The following is a 19,450-nucleotide window of genomic DNA, read 5'->3' on the forward strand; positions in this document are numbered from 1 at the left end:
GGGACAACTAGAATTCTGCGCTCTATTGCTCTCTGACAAACCTCGCTCTATTGCTCTCTGACAAACCTTCAATTTAGAATTCTGGTTCTCGGTGAGCCACCATGTTTGGATTAGAACAGGAAGAATACACAATTTCTTATAAATAAACAATATAATGATAAAATAAAATTTGTACCATAAAAATGGATACAAAATAAACACCAATTTGGCTTGCCGCTTAAATATTAAAATAATTTATCCAACGCGTAAATATATAATAGTACTTAAGTCAATACTTAAGTTGACATTCCGTCATTAACAAAAAATAAAGATATGCATAATCAGATTAAGACAACTGTATCTACCGGCCATGCCCTATAAAATGTATATATTATATTTATAAATAATTTATAAATTTGTACATTTAATGTAAACTATTAAAGTGTGTTTCAATGGCGCCGGCTTTGCTCCCGTTATTTCTTATTTAGCGAAATACCGCCAATTATTTTCGAACTGGACGCTGTAACATGCGACGATATAATAAAACGAACTCTTTATTTTGCGGGGTTTAATCAACACGTGGTCAATGATAACGTAATTTTTAAATCAACGGGTTTTGATAAGTGACTTGCGAGGTCTTAGAATCGAACCAAACTAACTTTGCAAGGCATTTGCAATGACAGTGTCACCATTTCGTCATTCATGTCTTTAATTGAATTAAATTAAATATTTTTTGAACAATCTGACGTGCACTTAGAACGGAAGTGCATTTTCGAGCTGTGGAAGAGCCGAGCTAAAAAGAAAGAAGGAACTCCTGCCGTATGGCTGGTACAAGGCAATGACTCATAGCTCATATGAAGAATATGGAGATTCACTCATGTCTTCTTTAATAATTCGATTACGGTCTCTAAGGGTAATAACTCATTTATTGCATAATAAGTGTTATAAAATGAATATAAAACTAAAATTAAGTACAACTAATAAATAAACTAAAGCTAAAAAATTAAAAAGCTCTAGCACTCTAAGCAGTTTTATCAACTTTTTTCGGCTCTCTGCTTTATCTAATCACAATACCAAAATCACAAAGTGTACGTTTTGAATTTAGCCAAAAAGCATGTATTCTTTTGTTTATTAATCAAGATTCTTAAAGAAGTCATAAGCGTTTTATTAGCAGATTATTAACTTATCAGTGCAATTTATCGAGTTCACAGTTGAAATAATTTAATGTTTGCTATTTAAAAGCATTTATTAAACCGTGTACCTAGTTAGTATGTATAAACTTTTAATTGGCATGTAGCATGTATCTTTCCCATAGTTAACTCGTAAAGTGAGTTACTTAAAATTCTGCTCTAATGACAAGTTGCGCACTTAGAAACCTCGTCAACTACGTTGTGTTTAGATATACCTACCTTTATCTTTATTTTAGTGGTTCTGTGACATGTAACCTCGCGAAAGGCAACCGCGTGCCGCACACCGCACACCTATTCGTGCACCCGCACCAGCTTGCGGACGCCCTAATATTCTCTTATACTCAAGTACGGTCTCCTACCCTAATAGGAGACCGTATATACCCTTACCCGTCTGACTATAGGTAGGGTCGGTAGTATACTCGGTAGTCGGTAGTGAGTATAGAGATCCTGCCTACGAAGCAGAAAGTCGCGGGTTCAAATCCATCAGGTAAGGACATTTATTTGTGTATTTATCAAGAGTTAGGAATATTTTCTATGTATATAAGTAGGTATTTATATATAACTATATATTGTAGGTGTATATAATTGTCTAGTACCCACAACACAAGTCTTATTGAGCATGTGTAAAATTGTCCTATTATAATATTTATTTAATACTCCTAGCTCCTAGCAGTGCGATTTTATTGATATAAAAAGGAAATTCAAATATACAAAGTGGCAAAACAATGTCATTTGCATAATGTTTAGTTAAGATAATTTCCACCTTTTATTTATGACGTAGCATTAAACTTAAACGTCTTAATCAGCATTATATTCGGTCCCAGATTAAACAATAACGCCTTTAACGACTCCATAAATTCAAGCCGAATGCGTCAATTTCACGCCCATGTACAGGAGCTAATAAAAAGGATATAAAATTAACAAACTTACTTTTACGCTGACTCGTAGGCGTAAATTGTATGCAGAGAAATGTTAAGAAGTTACCTACACATTTTGTCGTTTGTCGAATTCTGGTTCTCGGTGAGCCACCATGTTTGGATTAGAACAGGAAGAATACACAATTTCTTATAAATAAACAATATAATGATAAAATAAAATTTGTACCATAAAAATGGATACAAAATAAACACCAATTTGGCTTGCCGCTTAAATATTAAAATAATTTATCCAACGCGTAAATATATAATAGTACTTAAGTCAATACTTAAGTTGACATTCCGTCATTAACAAAAAATAAAGATATGCATAATCAGATTAAGACAACTGTATCTACCGGCCATGCCCTATAAAATGTATATATTATATTTATAAATAATTTATAAATTTGTACATTTAATGTAAACTATTAAAGTGTGTTTCAATGGCGCCGGCTTTGCTCCCGTTATTTCTTATTTAGCGAAATACCGCCAATTATTTTCGAACTGGACGCTGTAACATGCGACGATATAATAAAACGAACTCTTTATTTTGCGGGGTTTAATCAACACGTGGTCAATGATAACGTAATTTTTAAATCAACGGGTTTTGATAAGTGACTTGCGAGGTCTTAGAATCGAACCAAACTAACTTTGCAAGGCATTTGCAATGACAGTGTCACCATTTCGTCATTCATGTCTTTAATTGAATTAAATTAAATATTTTTTGAACAATCTGACGTGCACTTAGAACGGAAGTGCATTTTCGAGCTGTGGAAGAGCCGAGCTAAAAAGAAAGAAGGAACTCCTGCCGTATGGCTGGTACAAGGCAATGACTCATAGCTCATATGAAGAATATGGAGATTCACTCATGTCTTCTTTAATAATTCGATTACGGTCTCTAAGGGTAATAACTCATTTATTGCATAATAAGTGTTATAAAATGAATATAAAACTAAAATTAAGTACAACTAATAAATAAACTAAAGCTAAAAAATTAAAAAGCTCTAGCACTCTAAGCAGTTTTATCAACTTTTTTCGGCTCTCTGCTTTATCTAATCACAATACCAAAATCACAAAGTGTACGTTTTGAATTTAGCCAAAAAGCATGTATTCTTTTGTTTATTAATCAAGATTCTTAAAGAAGTCATAAGCGTTTTATTAGCAGATTATTAACTTATCAGTGCAATTTATCGAGTTCACAGTTGAAATAATTTAATGTTTGCTATTTAAAAGCATTTATTAAACCGTGTACCTAGTTAGTATGTATAAACTTTTAATTGGCATGTAGCATGTATCTTTCCCATAGTTAACTCGTAAAGTGAGTTACTTAAAATTCTGCTCTAATGACAAGTTGCGCACTTAGAAACCTCGTCAACTACGTTGTGTTTAGATATACCTACCTTTATCTTTATTTTAGTGGTTCTGTGACATGTAACCTCGCGAAAGGCACCCGCGTGCCGCACACCGCACACCTATTCGTGCACCCGCACCAGCTTGCGGACGCCCTAATATTCTCTTATACTCAAGTACGGTCTCCTACCCTAATAGGAGACCGTATATACCCTTACCCGTCTGACTATAGGTAGGGTCGGTAGTATACTCGGTAGTCGGTAGTGAGTATAGAGATCCTGCCTACGAAGCAGAAAGTCGCGGGTTCAAATCCATCAGGTAAGGACATTTATTTGTGTATTTATCAAGAGTTAGGAATATTTTCTATGTATATAAGTAGGTATTTATATATAACTATATATTGTAGGTGTATATAATTGTCTAGTACCCACAACACAAGTCTTATTGAGCATGTGTAAAATTGTCCTATTATAATATTTATTTAATACTCCTAGCTCCTAGCAGTGCGATTTTATTGATATAAAAAGGAAATTCAAATATACAAAGTGGCAAAACAATGTCATTTGCATAATGTTTAGTTAAGATAATTTCCACCTTTTATTTATGACGTAGCATTAAACTTAAACGTCTTAATCAGCATTATATTCGGTCCCAGATTAAACAATAACGCCTTTAACGACTCCATAAATTCAAGCCGAATGCGTCAATTTCACGCCCATGTACAGGAGCTAATAAAAAGGATATAAAATTAACAAACTTACTTTTACGCTGACTCGTAGGCGTAAATTGTATGCAGAGAAATGTTAAGAAGTTACCTACACATTTTGTCGTTTGTTGAAACAACCTTCAAGCATAATTTCGTAGAAATGTTGGCAGTTTTTAGAGTGATAACATTTTCAACTTTAATAGATTGTAAAAAAACAATAAAAATTCTGTAACGTCTTGTAAAACCTCAGCAGGCAAGGAATCTGTGCGAGTAATAGGAGTAATAATTAGGTACTACTAGGGGAACAGGGTGCGTCGCCGTACCCTTGCCACACATTGAGAAACATGCATTTTGCACCGATTCCGCACTGGCAAGTCAACTCAAGAATGAGCTTTGATTTGAGTCCCGCAACTCATCTGAAAAAGATATTTAGAGTACTGGTGATACTACAGTCGTTGCCCAAACATAATTAAGTACATATCCACTTTTCTATACAACTGGTATAGCGACGTTAGGTATGCCGTATAAGTTGGGGGCACTTACTGTACCAGCGTATTTTTATATAAAGTGTGGTTTGTAAGTGCGCAGGCGCCACTCAAGGTCCGCAATTACACCGACATCTGGGTCACTTCGTATGAATATTGTTGGGCTCGCGCTGGTCTTCCCTGCGCTGAGACAGCAAAGAATAGATATTCTTGATACATACTTATTATACAACGACAGGAGAAATTTACACATTTATTTAGTAGCCTACACCTACACTTATTTATTTACCTACACTTAAAACGTAATCTAGTTATCATTTCTTTTTATTATAACGCAATGAAAACTCGTACCGTATTTTATTATGTAAATAGGTACTTATTTTTTTAACGTTACGATTATTTCCTGTTGGTTTAGGTACCACATGTTACATAAACGTGTTACAGTAAACAAATTTTTTAACAATTCTTAACCCTGTCATAGAGATTTTTATTTAATATGAGTTATATAATAGTTTAGAGTGCGCGAAAATTAATTTTCTTTCTTTTATCCTGGTTGATATGTTTTTCCCTCTATATGCGTGTGTGCCTTTAATTACCACGAAAAATAAAGGGCATAGAATCATCTTTAATGCACTCATTATTTTTTATCCAAATTTCTCCTGTCATCGGGAACATCAAAACTTTCTCAGTACGTGATCCCTTCATACTTTTTACTGTATGGCAACACGGTACCATAAACCTGTCCGATTGTGATGTCCACATTAATTCTACAATCTCGTATCTTACCTTTATATATAAACGAACTTGTTATGTAGATAATAAAGTCTAAAATCGAATTGTCTGCAGTTGAAGATGAGAGATTGAAAAAGTTAATTAATTTTTATGATTACCGTTAATCGACGATTCGTTATTCGGGCATGGTTTAATTATTTCGCTAATGAAATTAAACTGCATTGTAATTTAATTGCTTATTGATTTATTATTTGTTTGTGACATAGCTAGCGAGTTTTCACTCTAGCTGGTTCTGATGTGAGATTTTCCCACGGAACTTGCTGAAATACCTTAGGGTTGTTTGAAAAACGTTCACATATAACAGAAAGTTAAATTAAAATACAACACGCTTACCAGCCTTATATTGAATCATTGGGATACGTATATAACTCTATTTTCACCATTTAAAGTGTCATTCTATGGAACTTGCTAATAACTATGTAGGTAAACAAAAGTCACTACTAAATTGACATTCAGAGATAATTTCAATATGGCGGTTTGTTTACATAGTTAGCAAGTTCCATAGAATAACACTTTAGGTAATAGAGTAGACATTCGAACTGGTTTTCAAATGTAATATAGAGTGTGCTGGGACAGGATATTATAGTTGGGATACCTTAGATTAATGTGGGATACATTTAGAGGTTGTACTTATAGCCTTTGGGGATGACATAACATACAAATAATCAAACCTCCCACTCGAATAGGCAATACCTTGAACGTTAACCCAGTTCCAGCAAAGCTTTTAGATATTGTTTGATTCTAAAAAAATTCTATAGCATTTAACCCTATAATATTTAAGGTTATGATGTAATTAGTGTAAGTGCTTATAACATGGTTAAAGGTGATAACATTAAGTTACAGCTAAAAAATAAACTTTATCATTTATTTTTAATAACTATTAAACACCAATAAATTCAATAATAACCTACAATAACGACCCAATAAATATAGTTCTTATGGTGCTCGTACACAGCAGTTGCAAAGCGTTTTAATACAATGTCTAACAAGAATAACATAGTACAACCACGAACAACATTGTTGAATAATTTTACGGTTTAGACTCACTTGTTTTAAGTCACTCGCGCGACATGTTTCGGAGAGCCTAACGGCGCGATTCGGGAAATGAATTAGACATTCACTAGATATGAAATAGTAACGATATGTGACGTTCCACGGCAAAAGGTACCTTATGGCAGCAATAATATTGGAGCGGCGTTAATAATAGCGTAAGCGCCAACCGCTATAGGGTACCTTTTGCCGTGGAACGTCACATATCGTTACTATTTCATTACTAGTGAATGTCTAATTCATTTCCCGAATCGCGCCGTAGGTCTCCTTTCTCAAGCACTAACAGTGCGAGCAGCGTTAACGACGGCCGTGTATCGCGTACTGCGGCACGCCGCGTCGAACGCTGCGCGCGCGCCGAGAAAAATATTTAGTATGTCTCACAACAGTTTAAATTCAACAACATTGTTATCCAATGTTTTATAACTGCTGTGTGAGACCATCTTTAGAAAATACAGATTTTGCTTAATGCGAAATTGGTTTATAATTCTATAATTGCTTATATTAGCAACTTTACTAAAATTCCTTAATTACCGGATGGATCATAACAAACAGATAACATTTAACATAATAATGAGAATTAATGACTACGCTTATAATTAATGTTAGGTTTTGTGAATTAAGTCATATATATACAGACGGATTGAATTTGTAGCTTATTATATGCTACAACTTGTATGTGAACTGCACAATTGCACATAGCTTCTGCAGTTGGCATACAAGTTGCAGTTGGGATGCAGTCCGTCTAGTTTAGCCTTTAACCAAATGTTCTTATTGGATGTATCAGTTTGAATTTGCAGATTTTGTGTCGGCATCAATTCAGATTTTTACCTATACAACTCAAAGATCATATAATGTAAATAAGTACGAGGAGACTGTCGCGTGGGGCTATTTCAAACCTCTGGGATTGTTTTGAAGTATGGACGATAGAATATTTGAGAACCGGTAATATACCTAAACTATAAAAAAATGCAACTATTAAGGATGACTCACACTAGAACGGTCCGGGTCCGGGTCGAGGTGTCTCACTTTATTTTCTATAAAAAGCATCACGAGACCCGTCAATTATTATAGAAAACGTGGCTGTGGCATAAAACTGTAATCCCTCTTCTTTGCCTTGAGGTTGACTGGTAGAGAATGCTTTTGGCAGTATGGCTGCCTTTTGTACGATAAGTTTTTCATTTGTGCAATAAAGATTAAATAAATGATTCAAACTCACATTTTAAAATTCCAAATAGTCCCATGGTTTTCAAACAGCTCCACAAGAAGGAACCCTTAATAATTTCACGCATTAAAGATGGCGAGTTAACAATACGAATGTGAAACCATAAATGACTCACGAAAGAGTCAGTAATATTGTGTGCTTCCCTAATAACACTAACAGCTTGTTTGTTTGTTTGTTTGTAACAGGAGGAAGAGCCGACAGCCAAAGAAGGTTGCAAGGTAGGTGAAGGTGATGAAAACGATGATGATGATTGACACCTGAAAATGAAATACTATAGCTGTCAATATCAACAAGACATCGTATAATAGGAATCGAAATGGACCTACAATACCTCCTTGTGGTACTCCACGGTTACTTTACATAAATGTGATCAATTAAATATTGTTACGATATCATTACAATTAGAAGAGCTTTGTCTTTCATGATATGAATATATTTTTCAATACCAAAATACTACTTAAAATAAATATAAACTTATTTTTGTTTTTAATCATAGTAATGAGAAGATCTCACTTTTATGTTGGTATAGTTATGTTCTCTTTTTTCATTGGTGATAAAAATAACGTTACCTGTCTAACTATTATATTACGCTTATACTTAATGTTAGGTTTTGTGAATGAAGTTATCAGTCGTTGTTTAGCATGCAGTGATAAAAATAACTTGAAACACGTATTTTAATTTACATACATTACCATGGTAGGTAGATATGTGCGTACATCACTTTTAGTGTTAATAATAGTTGTCAAATCTTTCTTTAACCACACAATTTGTCAGAAAGCCTAAAACCTGACCAGCGGTTACATAGTTCAGTTTTGCTACTTCTTTAATTGGTAAAAAAACAGTGCTATTTAGTTAGCGTGTTACGAATACATGTACCTACTGAACAACTATCGGTTTCACCTGAAAACTAACAGATTAGCAATGGTACAGTCAGTACCAGAAGTAGATACTCGTATGCTGAACATGGTCGGCAAATAATGCTCTTGTTAAATGAATGATTGCATGTTTATTTTGTGTTTTGTCTCTCATTAAACTGTGTTATTTTGTAATGTGTTGTTTTATTTATTTCTTATTAAGCGCTTATTTGTAATGTCATGGATTTATAGTGCTATATTAATTTATAGAGAATTCTGAATCGAATTCACTTAATTTTGGCCAAAACTACGTAAGAAGCGGTTTTATGGTTCAAATATATCATATTTAGAACAAGATGGCTCTATTTTTTTTAAATTTATGGGAACGAAAAGCACAAGTTTTGTTTTCATTTTCTTTCAAGATTATACAAAACTAAGACTGGAATTTGCTGCGTTGTACTTACAGCAACAAACGCAGCCACTGTTGTGCCGTCCGGAAGTTCCCACATGAAAAAATTCCAGGAAAATTCCATATTTTTGTATGGTGATCGAAATTTTCCATTTCCGAAATGAAAGTTTCCTTCATGTCAAACTTTCCATATATATGGATAACTTCCGCAGCTTGCACATCTGTAAGCGCCGCAAACAATAGCAACGGCGAGTAACATAGAACAACCTGTACATTTAGTCATTTACCCACAGTTTTTACCCATCTAGCAATATACAAAGGCATGCGCGAACATGAGTTATAGGGTCCAGAAATGAATCGTGAACTCGACCAGAACTTAGTTAACGAATGGAACAATGTTAAAAGCAATTCCACTGTAATGACAGTCGTAACTGAGGATCAACTCGCGCGCATTACAGCGTAATGGAGACGTCAGGGCAGAGATTAACGGGAGTAGGGTACGGCCATCTTTAAGTTCGAACTTAAATGAAGGGGTAAGGAAAATAAAATGGTGCGCTTTGCGTTGAAATAGCTATGATACAAATTCCAAGATTTTTTCTACACTTACGATTGGTAGGTAATTGGTAGATTACCTATAGAAGAAAAAAAAATACACGCCTAATGTGTTAAAACCCATGTTAAAAATATATGACATGCTGATAAAGTAAGTATAAAATAATAATTTACTTATAAAACAAATGTTAATAAAACTCAATGAGAAGTGTAGGTACGTGCATGGAAACAATGTTGACCTTTTCCTCTCCTCATTTATGTAAGTGGGAAAATTATTCAGAAATCGTCACATGTTTTTGGCCAGTATCAGCTAGACATGTACTATGTGGTTTTGTTAATTACTATTAATTACTGCGAGCACAAATCCACTAAAGATAACGCTAATAATTCCCTAGCGAATAAACTTATCAAAAAGTCCGCAAAAGATTAACTAATCTCTCTTTGATCATGAAATAGAATCTCTCTATTAAACGAGCACCTCGGATTCCCACAATCGATCCGCGGCGTAACAAAGACGTCGGCGCCGCGCGATAATCTTCTGAGCGGCCATTTTGAGAATCACGAATACAAAATGGCGGTGCATGAAAGAGTGGAGGCTTTATCTTGGCTCGCGCTTTTAGGATAGTGAGGTAATTGCTTAAGTATTTGAATTTGCGGGAGATATGGCGGAAATTAAACGTTAACAGCTAATAACGTTCTTTCTGAGATCACTTTGTTACCTAAGGTATTTCTAATGAGCATGAATAGAATAGGCATACTTCATAAGTACAAACAAAATACACCATTAATTTTATAAGTATTTGTTGACAATCAGACGCTATTAGCGGATTTTTGAACGGCGTTGGTCCACAAAGATAGCAAAAAATAAATACATATAAATCTCCTTGAACCTAAACCAAACCGCAATACATAATTACTTACTTTATTTCGGGAGAGAACCTAATAATAAGAATATGTACCTATCTGTCTCAATGAGACATTCTGCCCGATGCGAACTTTAAGATACGTCAATTATTACGTCTAGATACACTGACATGTCTAATCCATATCGTAGCTAGACGTAATATTTGACATATCTTAAAGTTCGAATCGGACCGATTGTCTCATGAAACATTACCATCACTATGGAATAAACTATTTTAACTAAACTATTTTAACCACATTTTTATTATCTCTTATATCATTCCATGAAAAACTGCCCTTTTTATCGAGCCAATTATTCTATAGACTGGGTATAATTTCCTATGTAAATACTAGTGATATATTATTTTCAGCACATGTCCCTCAGCGGATGGGATAATGGTCACCCTCGCCATCAATATGGTGGCGTGAGTCCCGACAATTTGTTGTTAGTGTTGTCACCGCGCAGGCAAGTGGGCGCGTTCGCATTGTTATTTAGTATCGAGTAGAAGCAGACCGTATTTTTTTGCAGTTGAAACTAATATAATATTGCATTTACTGTATATAAGACTTTAACGAGCATTACCTCTTAAAAATTTAAAACTATTGTAGGTATCCAAGAAGCGCTGGTGGCCTAGCGGTAAGAGCGTGCGGCTTTCAATCCGGAGGTCGCGGGTTCAAACCCCGGCTCGTACCAATGAGTTTTCGGAACTTATGTACGAAATATCATTTGATATTTACCAGTTGCTTTTCGGTGACGGAAAACATCGTGAGGAAACCGGACTAATCACAATAAGGCCTAGTTTCCCCTCTGGGTTGGAAGGTCAGATGGCAGTCGCTTTCGTAAAAACTAGAACCTACGTCAATTCTTGGGATTAGTTGTCGAGCGGACCCCAGGCTCCCATGAGCCGTGGCAAAATGCCGGGATAACGCGAGGAAGAAGAAGGTGTAGGTACCTCCAAGTTTATAACTGCTACCAAATTCAAAATTACAATTTTGGTATCTATTAAGCCTGTGTCGATAGCCATTATGTTGAAAAAGCCAGATTCAGATTCAGATGTTTTATTGATAAAAGGCAATAATTTTACAAGTCAATAAATAACGGATGGGTTTGTTTTATTGAAATGACATTAAAATATTAAAAAAAATCTCATATCATATTGTATATATAGGGATCGAAATTTTCCGTTTCCAAAATGAAAGTTTCCTTTAATATTTTCCTAGGATTTCCGAGAACTTTCCGCAAGCCGTGCTAGTGCACAGTGGAGCCGCGCACCCCACTTTCCACCTGTACTCGTCGAATAAATTCCAAATTACCCTGAGAGCGTTTCGGTGTCAGTTTTTGCATGAGTTTTAAGTTTTATTACAATTGCACGTCCGTAAATAAATATAATAAAATGTGAGATATTTAAATTTGTACGGTTATTTCGGATCGTGATGGAATTATTGGTTGTAGTATTTGAGCTTCGCTAAATCTCAAATAGTTTGGGTGTTGGAAAACGACGTGTGATGTTGATATTTTGTAAATATGATCGCCACTTTGACGTGTACATATTTTGTCATTTATGCCGTTTAATGGCCATTATTCATCATTTTATACACATACGTATGTGTATAAAATGTAATAGTATAAATGTGTAATGTAATATGCCAATTTAAAGTAGACCATTACTACTATCATGTTGTAACACTTGAATAACGGCCCGATTCGGAAAATGAATAAGAGATTCACTAGATATGAAATAGTAAAGATATGTGACGTTTCACGGCAAAAGGTACCATTGCCCCGGCTGAATATTGGAGCGGCGTTAATAATAGCGTAAGCCCCAGCCGCCATAAGGTACCTTTTGCCGTGGAACGTCACATATCTTTACTATTCATTTCCCGAATCGCGCCGTAAGTTGTGATATAGTTTTCATGAATAAAAACCATTGGAGCACAATTACCCAGTCGGGAGCAAAGTAAGCATAATATTTTACAGTACATATGGTGCTACTTTACCGCCCTAGTGTGGTAATTACCACAATACGCGCATATGCCGAAAATTAAAAGGGCCATATACTGTACTGATGTAAAACTTACAATACTCGTGTCGATTTAAAACACTTCGCTCGTGCTTCGCCACTCGTTGCGAATTTCCTACTTTTCGCACTTGTATCGTAATGTACTATTACGGTACGTTATTTGGTTATTGCTAACTTAATAAGAAACGTAAAAACGTTGAATGCTTTATACATCATTGATTCTCTTATTTATTGAGCTGGCCGACCTTCCATTAGCATGTAATGAGCACTCCTGTCCGCCTGTTAGGTATATATATAACAATAAACCTAGAAACTTAATAGATTATATAAAAAAAAGTTACATCGTTTTATATGAAGACATACATACATAATTTAAAAAAATGTTAATTATACACATATGACATTATTTAGTTTGTGTTTATATGGTAAAATACATGTAAAAGTAAAGGACAGAAAAAAGACAATAATATAAATCGTCAAAAATTGGCAATTTGTCGTAAATTTTTCGTGATTTTTGTCCTGTATATGTTTTCATATATAATCATTTATTTACAAACAAGATATATACAGTGGTAGTAGTAGTACTAGTAGTAGTAGTAGTAGTAGTAGTAGTAGTAGTAGTATATACAGTGGTACATACAGTACTAAAATAAATTAAAAACTAGCTTAAATCTAAAATAGGCCCTTGAGGCATTGTACCAAGGATGCTGCGGGCGTAGCACGGTCGCATTTTTATCGCTTGTCACCATGCATGTCACGTTCTAACAAGTATGTAAGTGCGAAAGTGACGGGCATAGTGACAGGCGATAAAAATGGAACCATACTCCGCCGGCTGGCGACATTTCATATTCGTTTTGTACCTACGTAATATACATATAGGTATATTACACAAGTGAGGATCTACTAAATATATTAATATAATAGCGATAGAGCCTACTGATCTCTAATTTCTCCTTAGTTTTTTTGCATCGGATACATTGTTGTATAATGTGCGATTACCATGCATTTGCATCAATTCCTGTCGCGCTTGCCACTTTACGTGACGTTACCTTTTACAGATGTTTCCTTATAATTAGCTTTTAACTGTCTTCAAACATACCTACGTGATATGTATACAAGTAAGTTCATTCGACAATAAAATATTGGATTATCAATTTTACTTTAATTAAAAAAGAAAAATGATTTTCAGTTATATTGACTGTCTACTTCAGCTTAGTTAATTTTGACCCTTCCTGCGAAGCTAATGGGCCTGGGTTCGAATCTCTGTACGGGTATTTTATTTGTGCAAAGAGTTTGTCCGTCAAATTTTTATTCTTGTAATTAATAAACTGATATCCACACAAAGAGGTTCCAGTGTACTTTTATAAGTCAAGTTTAAAACAAAAGGAAAAAAGAAAAACATCACGTTACTATTTCAGATAAATATATTAAAGATTTAAGTAAAAACATCAACTTTTTAGATAAGTATCTATCACCTAATCTACGAAATAAACTTGTCATCTCTACAAAACCCACTACAGTCCGGTTAATTCGTTCGCGCGAACCGTTTACGTAAGGTCGGGTGTTAACATAACCGTTATCAGCGACCAGTCCGTCAACTTGTCCGAAGATTCATCACAGTAATTAATCTGCTTCTTATCACTTGAAGCTCGACCACATTATTGAAGCACTAGAAGAAAGCAAGCTGTTGAAAAGCGAGACTTATGTCTTAAAAAATAAGCTACTTGTATACTTTTTCGCGATTTTGAGAGCTGCATGCGTAAATTGGTTTTGCGATTCTTGGAAACTGTCTTTGACTTTAACGTAGCCTTTATAATTTAGATAATAAGGTTGTTTATCGACTGTACGTGTTAAAGTGATGTTTCGGTACATTGTTATAGATCGCTCGATAGGTAGCGCCATCAAGAAAATTGTTTCACGTTAATACTTTTAAATTTTAGCATCTTGTAAGATTTAGTTCGTTTGATTTGCATTTGAACGATGCGGTGCTTTTGCGAAAATATGAGTTACGATTTTTTAGATTATTTACATAAATAAGGTGTTTAAATTCGTCGGGTTATATCAAAACTTAGATGTTTATCATTTAGGGCGATGTAATGTTGTTTGTTTATGGGTTGAATGTGGGCCGACATAGATATTGAAATGAGAGTGAAACTAGCTCTAAGTACGCAATAAATACCTGAGACTGAGAGTCTAATAGACACAGGACAGGTTTATTTTCGTACATAATGCTGTTGGATTAATGTGCAGTCGGATAATAAATAGTAGAAATTAAATAAAAGAGGAAGTACAGTCACCTGCAATAATATGTTACACAATGAAGACCGCAAAAATATCTGACTTGATCTTATTTGTAGAGCCATAAGAGCGTGTTACATATTTTTTCGGTTGTGCTCTAGTTTCGGTGAAACCGACCCTTCGGCCGAAATATGATTTTTATGCCCAAACCTGCCGAAACTAAAACTGAACCGAACACTAATTATTACCTACCCTCTCTTATTCTTAATATCTATGTCGGCGAAAATAATACTGAAAACAATGAGTTTAGTTAAGAAGCCGGCTAAGGCTTGCTGCTAAGAAATATCAAGCTAGTTAAGCTGGCAAGTGTCGACACGGCTGTCATGACACTCGACGTCATCTAGACACTAGACCAGGCTTTTTAGCTTCAGATCTACCTACCACAAGATGAAACATTTTTCAATATATCGTGAGGCTTTCTTACATAATTAAAATACAAAACGGTCACACTGACGAAGTACTTCGCCAATGAACCTTCTTTAAAGCTAAGTAGTTAAGGATTAAGTGTTGTCATTCGCGACCAATCCATCCCTGGAACTTGTTTGCCTATTTAGTGATAACCGTGCATATTATTCTGAAAAAAAAAGCTAGCCAAATGAGCTCCAGCTTGCCCAAGCGATGTGTTGACACGTGACACCTACACACACACAACATGCGGAAACTAGTGAGAGAGAATCCACGGCTTTAACGCGAGATTATCCATCGTTTATTTTTGTTTGATTTATTTATATAACACGCAAATTGCTGAATATTGTCGGCGAAAGATAAATATGAAGATGAACTGTAGGAGGGACCTACTCTAGTATAAAATAATAATTAATACTTTTAAATTTTCATACATTTCAGGTGTTTGTTAAGTAATCCCTTATTCTGATAGCTTGTCAGACATCCAAAGTCCTTGTAATCCGTTGGGACTTTTGAATAGGCGGTGTAAGGGGAGGTAACTATCCCCCCCATTACTAAATGTATGACGCTCCCCCTCCTCTAGGCTATCCTTGATATCAACTGCCGTATACAAACTTCAAAAGCTGATGCCCACTTAATAAATATCATCATGGAAAACAAACAATTACAAATTCGCCCGTTATCAGAAGATCGTGGGTAATATTTTGCGTCGATAAGTATCGAGTCGATATGAGCCGATAAATATTGTCGATAAAGTGTCGACGGAGGCACGCGACGCAGCACTAATTTAGGCACGCACACATTAAAGTTGTTTTTTGATTTAAATCGCAAATGAAAAATATACTAATAGATCGGGACCAGGCTAAGTTTTCATCCCAAGTGATACGTCACGTCAAACGTCGGATTCTAGGTATACTTAGAAATGTAATTTAATCCTTCAAAGTCTTCAAACCTTAAAGAAAAGAGCGTAGTCCCATCTTAAAGGCCGGCATCGCACTTGCCTGTCTGGTGTTGCAGGTGTCCATTGGGCGATGGTAATTGCTTATCATCAGGCGATTAGTCTGCTCGTTTGCCTCCTTAAAAAGAAAAAAAACCGGCCAAGTGCGAATCGGACTCGCGTTCCAAGGGTTCTGTACATTAAGTCTTCCTGTCATCTATAGGTAGGGTTGCCAGATGGTCGGGATTCGGCGGGATTCTCCCGATTTTTAGCATGTGTTCCCGATTCCCGACAAAGTGAAAATTGTCCCGAAAAACAGCATCACGTTATAAAACAATAATTTCAAGTTCTGAACTGTCGTCGAGCGAGCCAGCGACCCGCGTCGAGCCCGTCAACGCGCGCGCCGGGCGCGCGTGACGAGATTGGGCATGGGCAGAGCACCTGACGTAGTGCCAATAAGGTAAAATATCGTAGTTTTTAATACAATTAATTTAATTTGAATGGTAAAATGGAAAATTCCCGACTTAAGGCCCAAAATCCCGAAAAATTGATATTTTTTCCCGATAATAGCGCCTTTCGATCTGGCAACCCTATCTATAGGTAAATAACTATTTTGTGTTTTTTTTTCAAAAGTGATCCTTTAAGGGTTGTCTTTTTTCCTTTTGAGGTACGGAACCCTAAAAATAATAATAAAAGGTGCACAGTACTAAATATACATAAAATTTGGTAAAGTATAAAAAATGTTTACGTTCTTCGTCAGTTGCCCGGTAACTTTAGAGTCATAGGTTATGTATATACATACATACATACATATAAGTAAATTGTGCAAATAGATTCATATTTACGACCGCTGGATTCAATATCGGCCTCTATTATAAAGTAAGTACCTATAATATTATACGATTACCAACGGTTTCTTCTATAACACGTCCGTACATATCACTCATATCATAGTCGCTACCGTTCAATGACGTCACGCGACCGAGACAGATACATACGACCCAGTGAAGTAAGAACGGGTCAACCGAACGGTAAAAACAAGCTACCTTATTTGGGATCATATGTCGCTAAATTTTGCCGTAAAAGTCACTAGCGCGGTGGTAGGTGGTTGAAAATTCGCGACCATATTGATTTCAGCGCAGGTTTCCTTTTTGAAACTGGTGGGGGGTGTTATGTGAAGTGAGATGCGCGGGAGTGACGGTTTTGGCAACATGTGGCGCGCAGGTGCGGTAGAGATGTGATGAAAGTCGTTAACGCATGTTTTTTATAGTTTTCTTGGATTGTTAGATAGAGTAAGGTCAGTGGTAATGATCGTTTTGTTTGAATAAGCGGTTAGAATCAAGGATGCGTGTAGGTGGTAGATGTTCTGTAGTATAGTTATTTTTATTAAATGACAAGATTTGTTGTCATCTGTTATTCACTATTTTCACTAATAAGTATCTAGTCATATAGTTAAATTATAGTTATATGTAGTGAAAACCATTTATTGCATTCGGGGCATACACATTTTATAGTAAGTATTCTAAGTATACTTAACTCGTTCGCGTCTTTCCTGAAGACATCGCAGGGTTCAACCCTTACATAGAGGATTATTTTTTACAGTACTCAAATAAGATAAACGTACATAAGTGCACTATACTAACTCAAGCCAATTTATATTAATATAAACATATTTTTAATTATTATTGTAGTCGTAACTAGTAGTAGGTATTTGCGATTAACAAAAGGTATTGAAAATGTGAGAACTTTAGTTAAATAATTGACACCTCGGAACCTATACATATTCGTCATCCACACACGAACGATAATTTGTGAGCACGAAATCGATTTATTCATTTGCTCAGTAAATTAATTACGAACCAACGGTGGCGCCGAAACTTCCATAACCGTATATTTGCTGATATATTACTGAATATACATTAGATTTTATGGTTGAAGCTAGTGTTAGGGAGAGTATAGATGACTTCTAAAAGTAAGTACGCCTCGCTTTATTAATCATTGAGTAAGTTGGTTGCAACCGACGATAAATTCACTGCAAACTTAAATTTTCCTGGTATTTATTTATCACTGCAAAGTTTCCATCTTTACCACTTGGGTGGTTGGTAGTCCTCAACTGTGCATTTCTTCAGAAACATCCTGAGGGGCTACGCGAAACCCGAATTTCCCAAATTTCGGGCATTTTTCTCTGTCACTCTAATTATGCCTTCATTGGAGTAAAAGAGAAAGATCCCCGCAATTTGTGAAATTCGGTTTTCGCGGTAGCCCCTCTGGCATGAAGTCGAAATTTCGCTCACGGTGTTTCCAGACCGATAAGGGCGATAAGACCTTCAAACTTTCTAGAAAAGAGCGTATTTCCATCTAAAAGGCCGGCAGAGTAATGGGACTCCTCTGGTGTTGCAGGTGTCCATGGGCGATAGAAATTGCTTACAATCAGGCGGTTTGTCCGCTCGTTTGCCTTCTGCTCGTTTGCGCTCAGGTATATCATAAAAAAGTTGTGGGGTTTCTGGTGGATTTGCAGCTTTTTTCAGTAGTGGACATGTTTTGGTTGATATAATGGTTCTTCGCATCAATAATCTTGTCTACTTCCTAAACTTAGAATCTAAATCCCTCAGTTCAAAGCGAGTCAAAGTGTGGTGTGGCTACGTAATTTTCAATATTTCATAATAGCCACAGTGTGAACTCGCCTTAACCCCTGCAGCCTCCGGCGCAATCATAAATATCTCTTAAATCTACACACATGCGTACTAGCCAAGTTTATTACTCTGCCTGCCGATATCATACTTAGATTTCACTTAACACCTCCTGAAACAAATGAAAAACAACCTTACATCATTTACAATAAAGCTTTATTTTACTTTGTGGAAAATCTTGGAGTTATACCCTTTTGTGTTAAGGGTTAGGTAGTTAGGTTTAACAGATCGGGGGGAAATAGATTTATCTCTTTTCAATATTGTGTTAGATGCTGAGATTAACATTAGTGCGGACAGGCGGTAGCGTACCGTAATAAATGAACAATTTAGTAGCTCTCGGGGGATATTTCTTCATTTTGTAATGTCCGAGTGTTTTGACGATTTAGAGAATAATGCATTATTGCGATTTTAAACGAGAAGGAGATATAAAGTACGTGAAGTTAATGAATTAATGGAATTTATGGGATCTAGTGAGTTCCATTCCCAATAGTTTTATGGTACTGATAATAACTTTTTGTGTGAATGCTAATTATGTTTAATTTCTTGAGAATGTTCCTGTTCTGTGGCACACATTATTTAAACATGATTCTGGTTGGTCTTTGAATAAACAAAGTTGAAGTCTATTTCATATATTTTATGGATAGCGCTAACCACAATATTGCGTTATCCAAATATTAAACCGAACTTAGC

The 19,450-nt window shown here is 35.6% G+C and overlaps 1 protein-coding gene across 2 annotated transcripts in view; it reads left to right on the top strand.

Moving 5' to 3' along the window:
* The window catches only part of LOC134651384 (serum response factor homolog), a 300,163-nt gene that overhangs the window by 91,700 nt on the left and 189,013 nt on the right, over nucleotides 1–19,450 (top strand). The window contains exon 3 of one of the 2 annotated variants that reach the window (XM_063506476.1): nucleotides 7,877–7,909. The exons of the other annotated variant lie outside the window; for it this stretch is intronic. Within the exon in view, the coding sequence (XP_063362546.1) occupies nucleotides 7,877–7,909 (33 nt within the window). The remainder of the gene's footprint in view (nucleotides 1–7,876; nucleotides 7,910–19,450) is intronic. 2 annotated transcript variants of the gene reach the window in all.

Source organism: Cydia amplana, chromosome 10 (assembly GCF_948474715.1).
Source record: "Cydia amplana chromosome 10, ilCydAmpl1.1, whole genome shotgun sequence".
In the NCBI taxonomy this organism is placed as follows: domain Eukaryota; kingdom Metazoa; phylum Arthropoda; class Insecta; order Lepidoptera; family Tortricidae; genus Cydia; species Cydia amplana.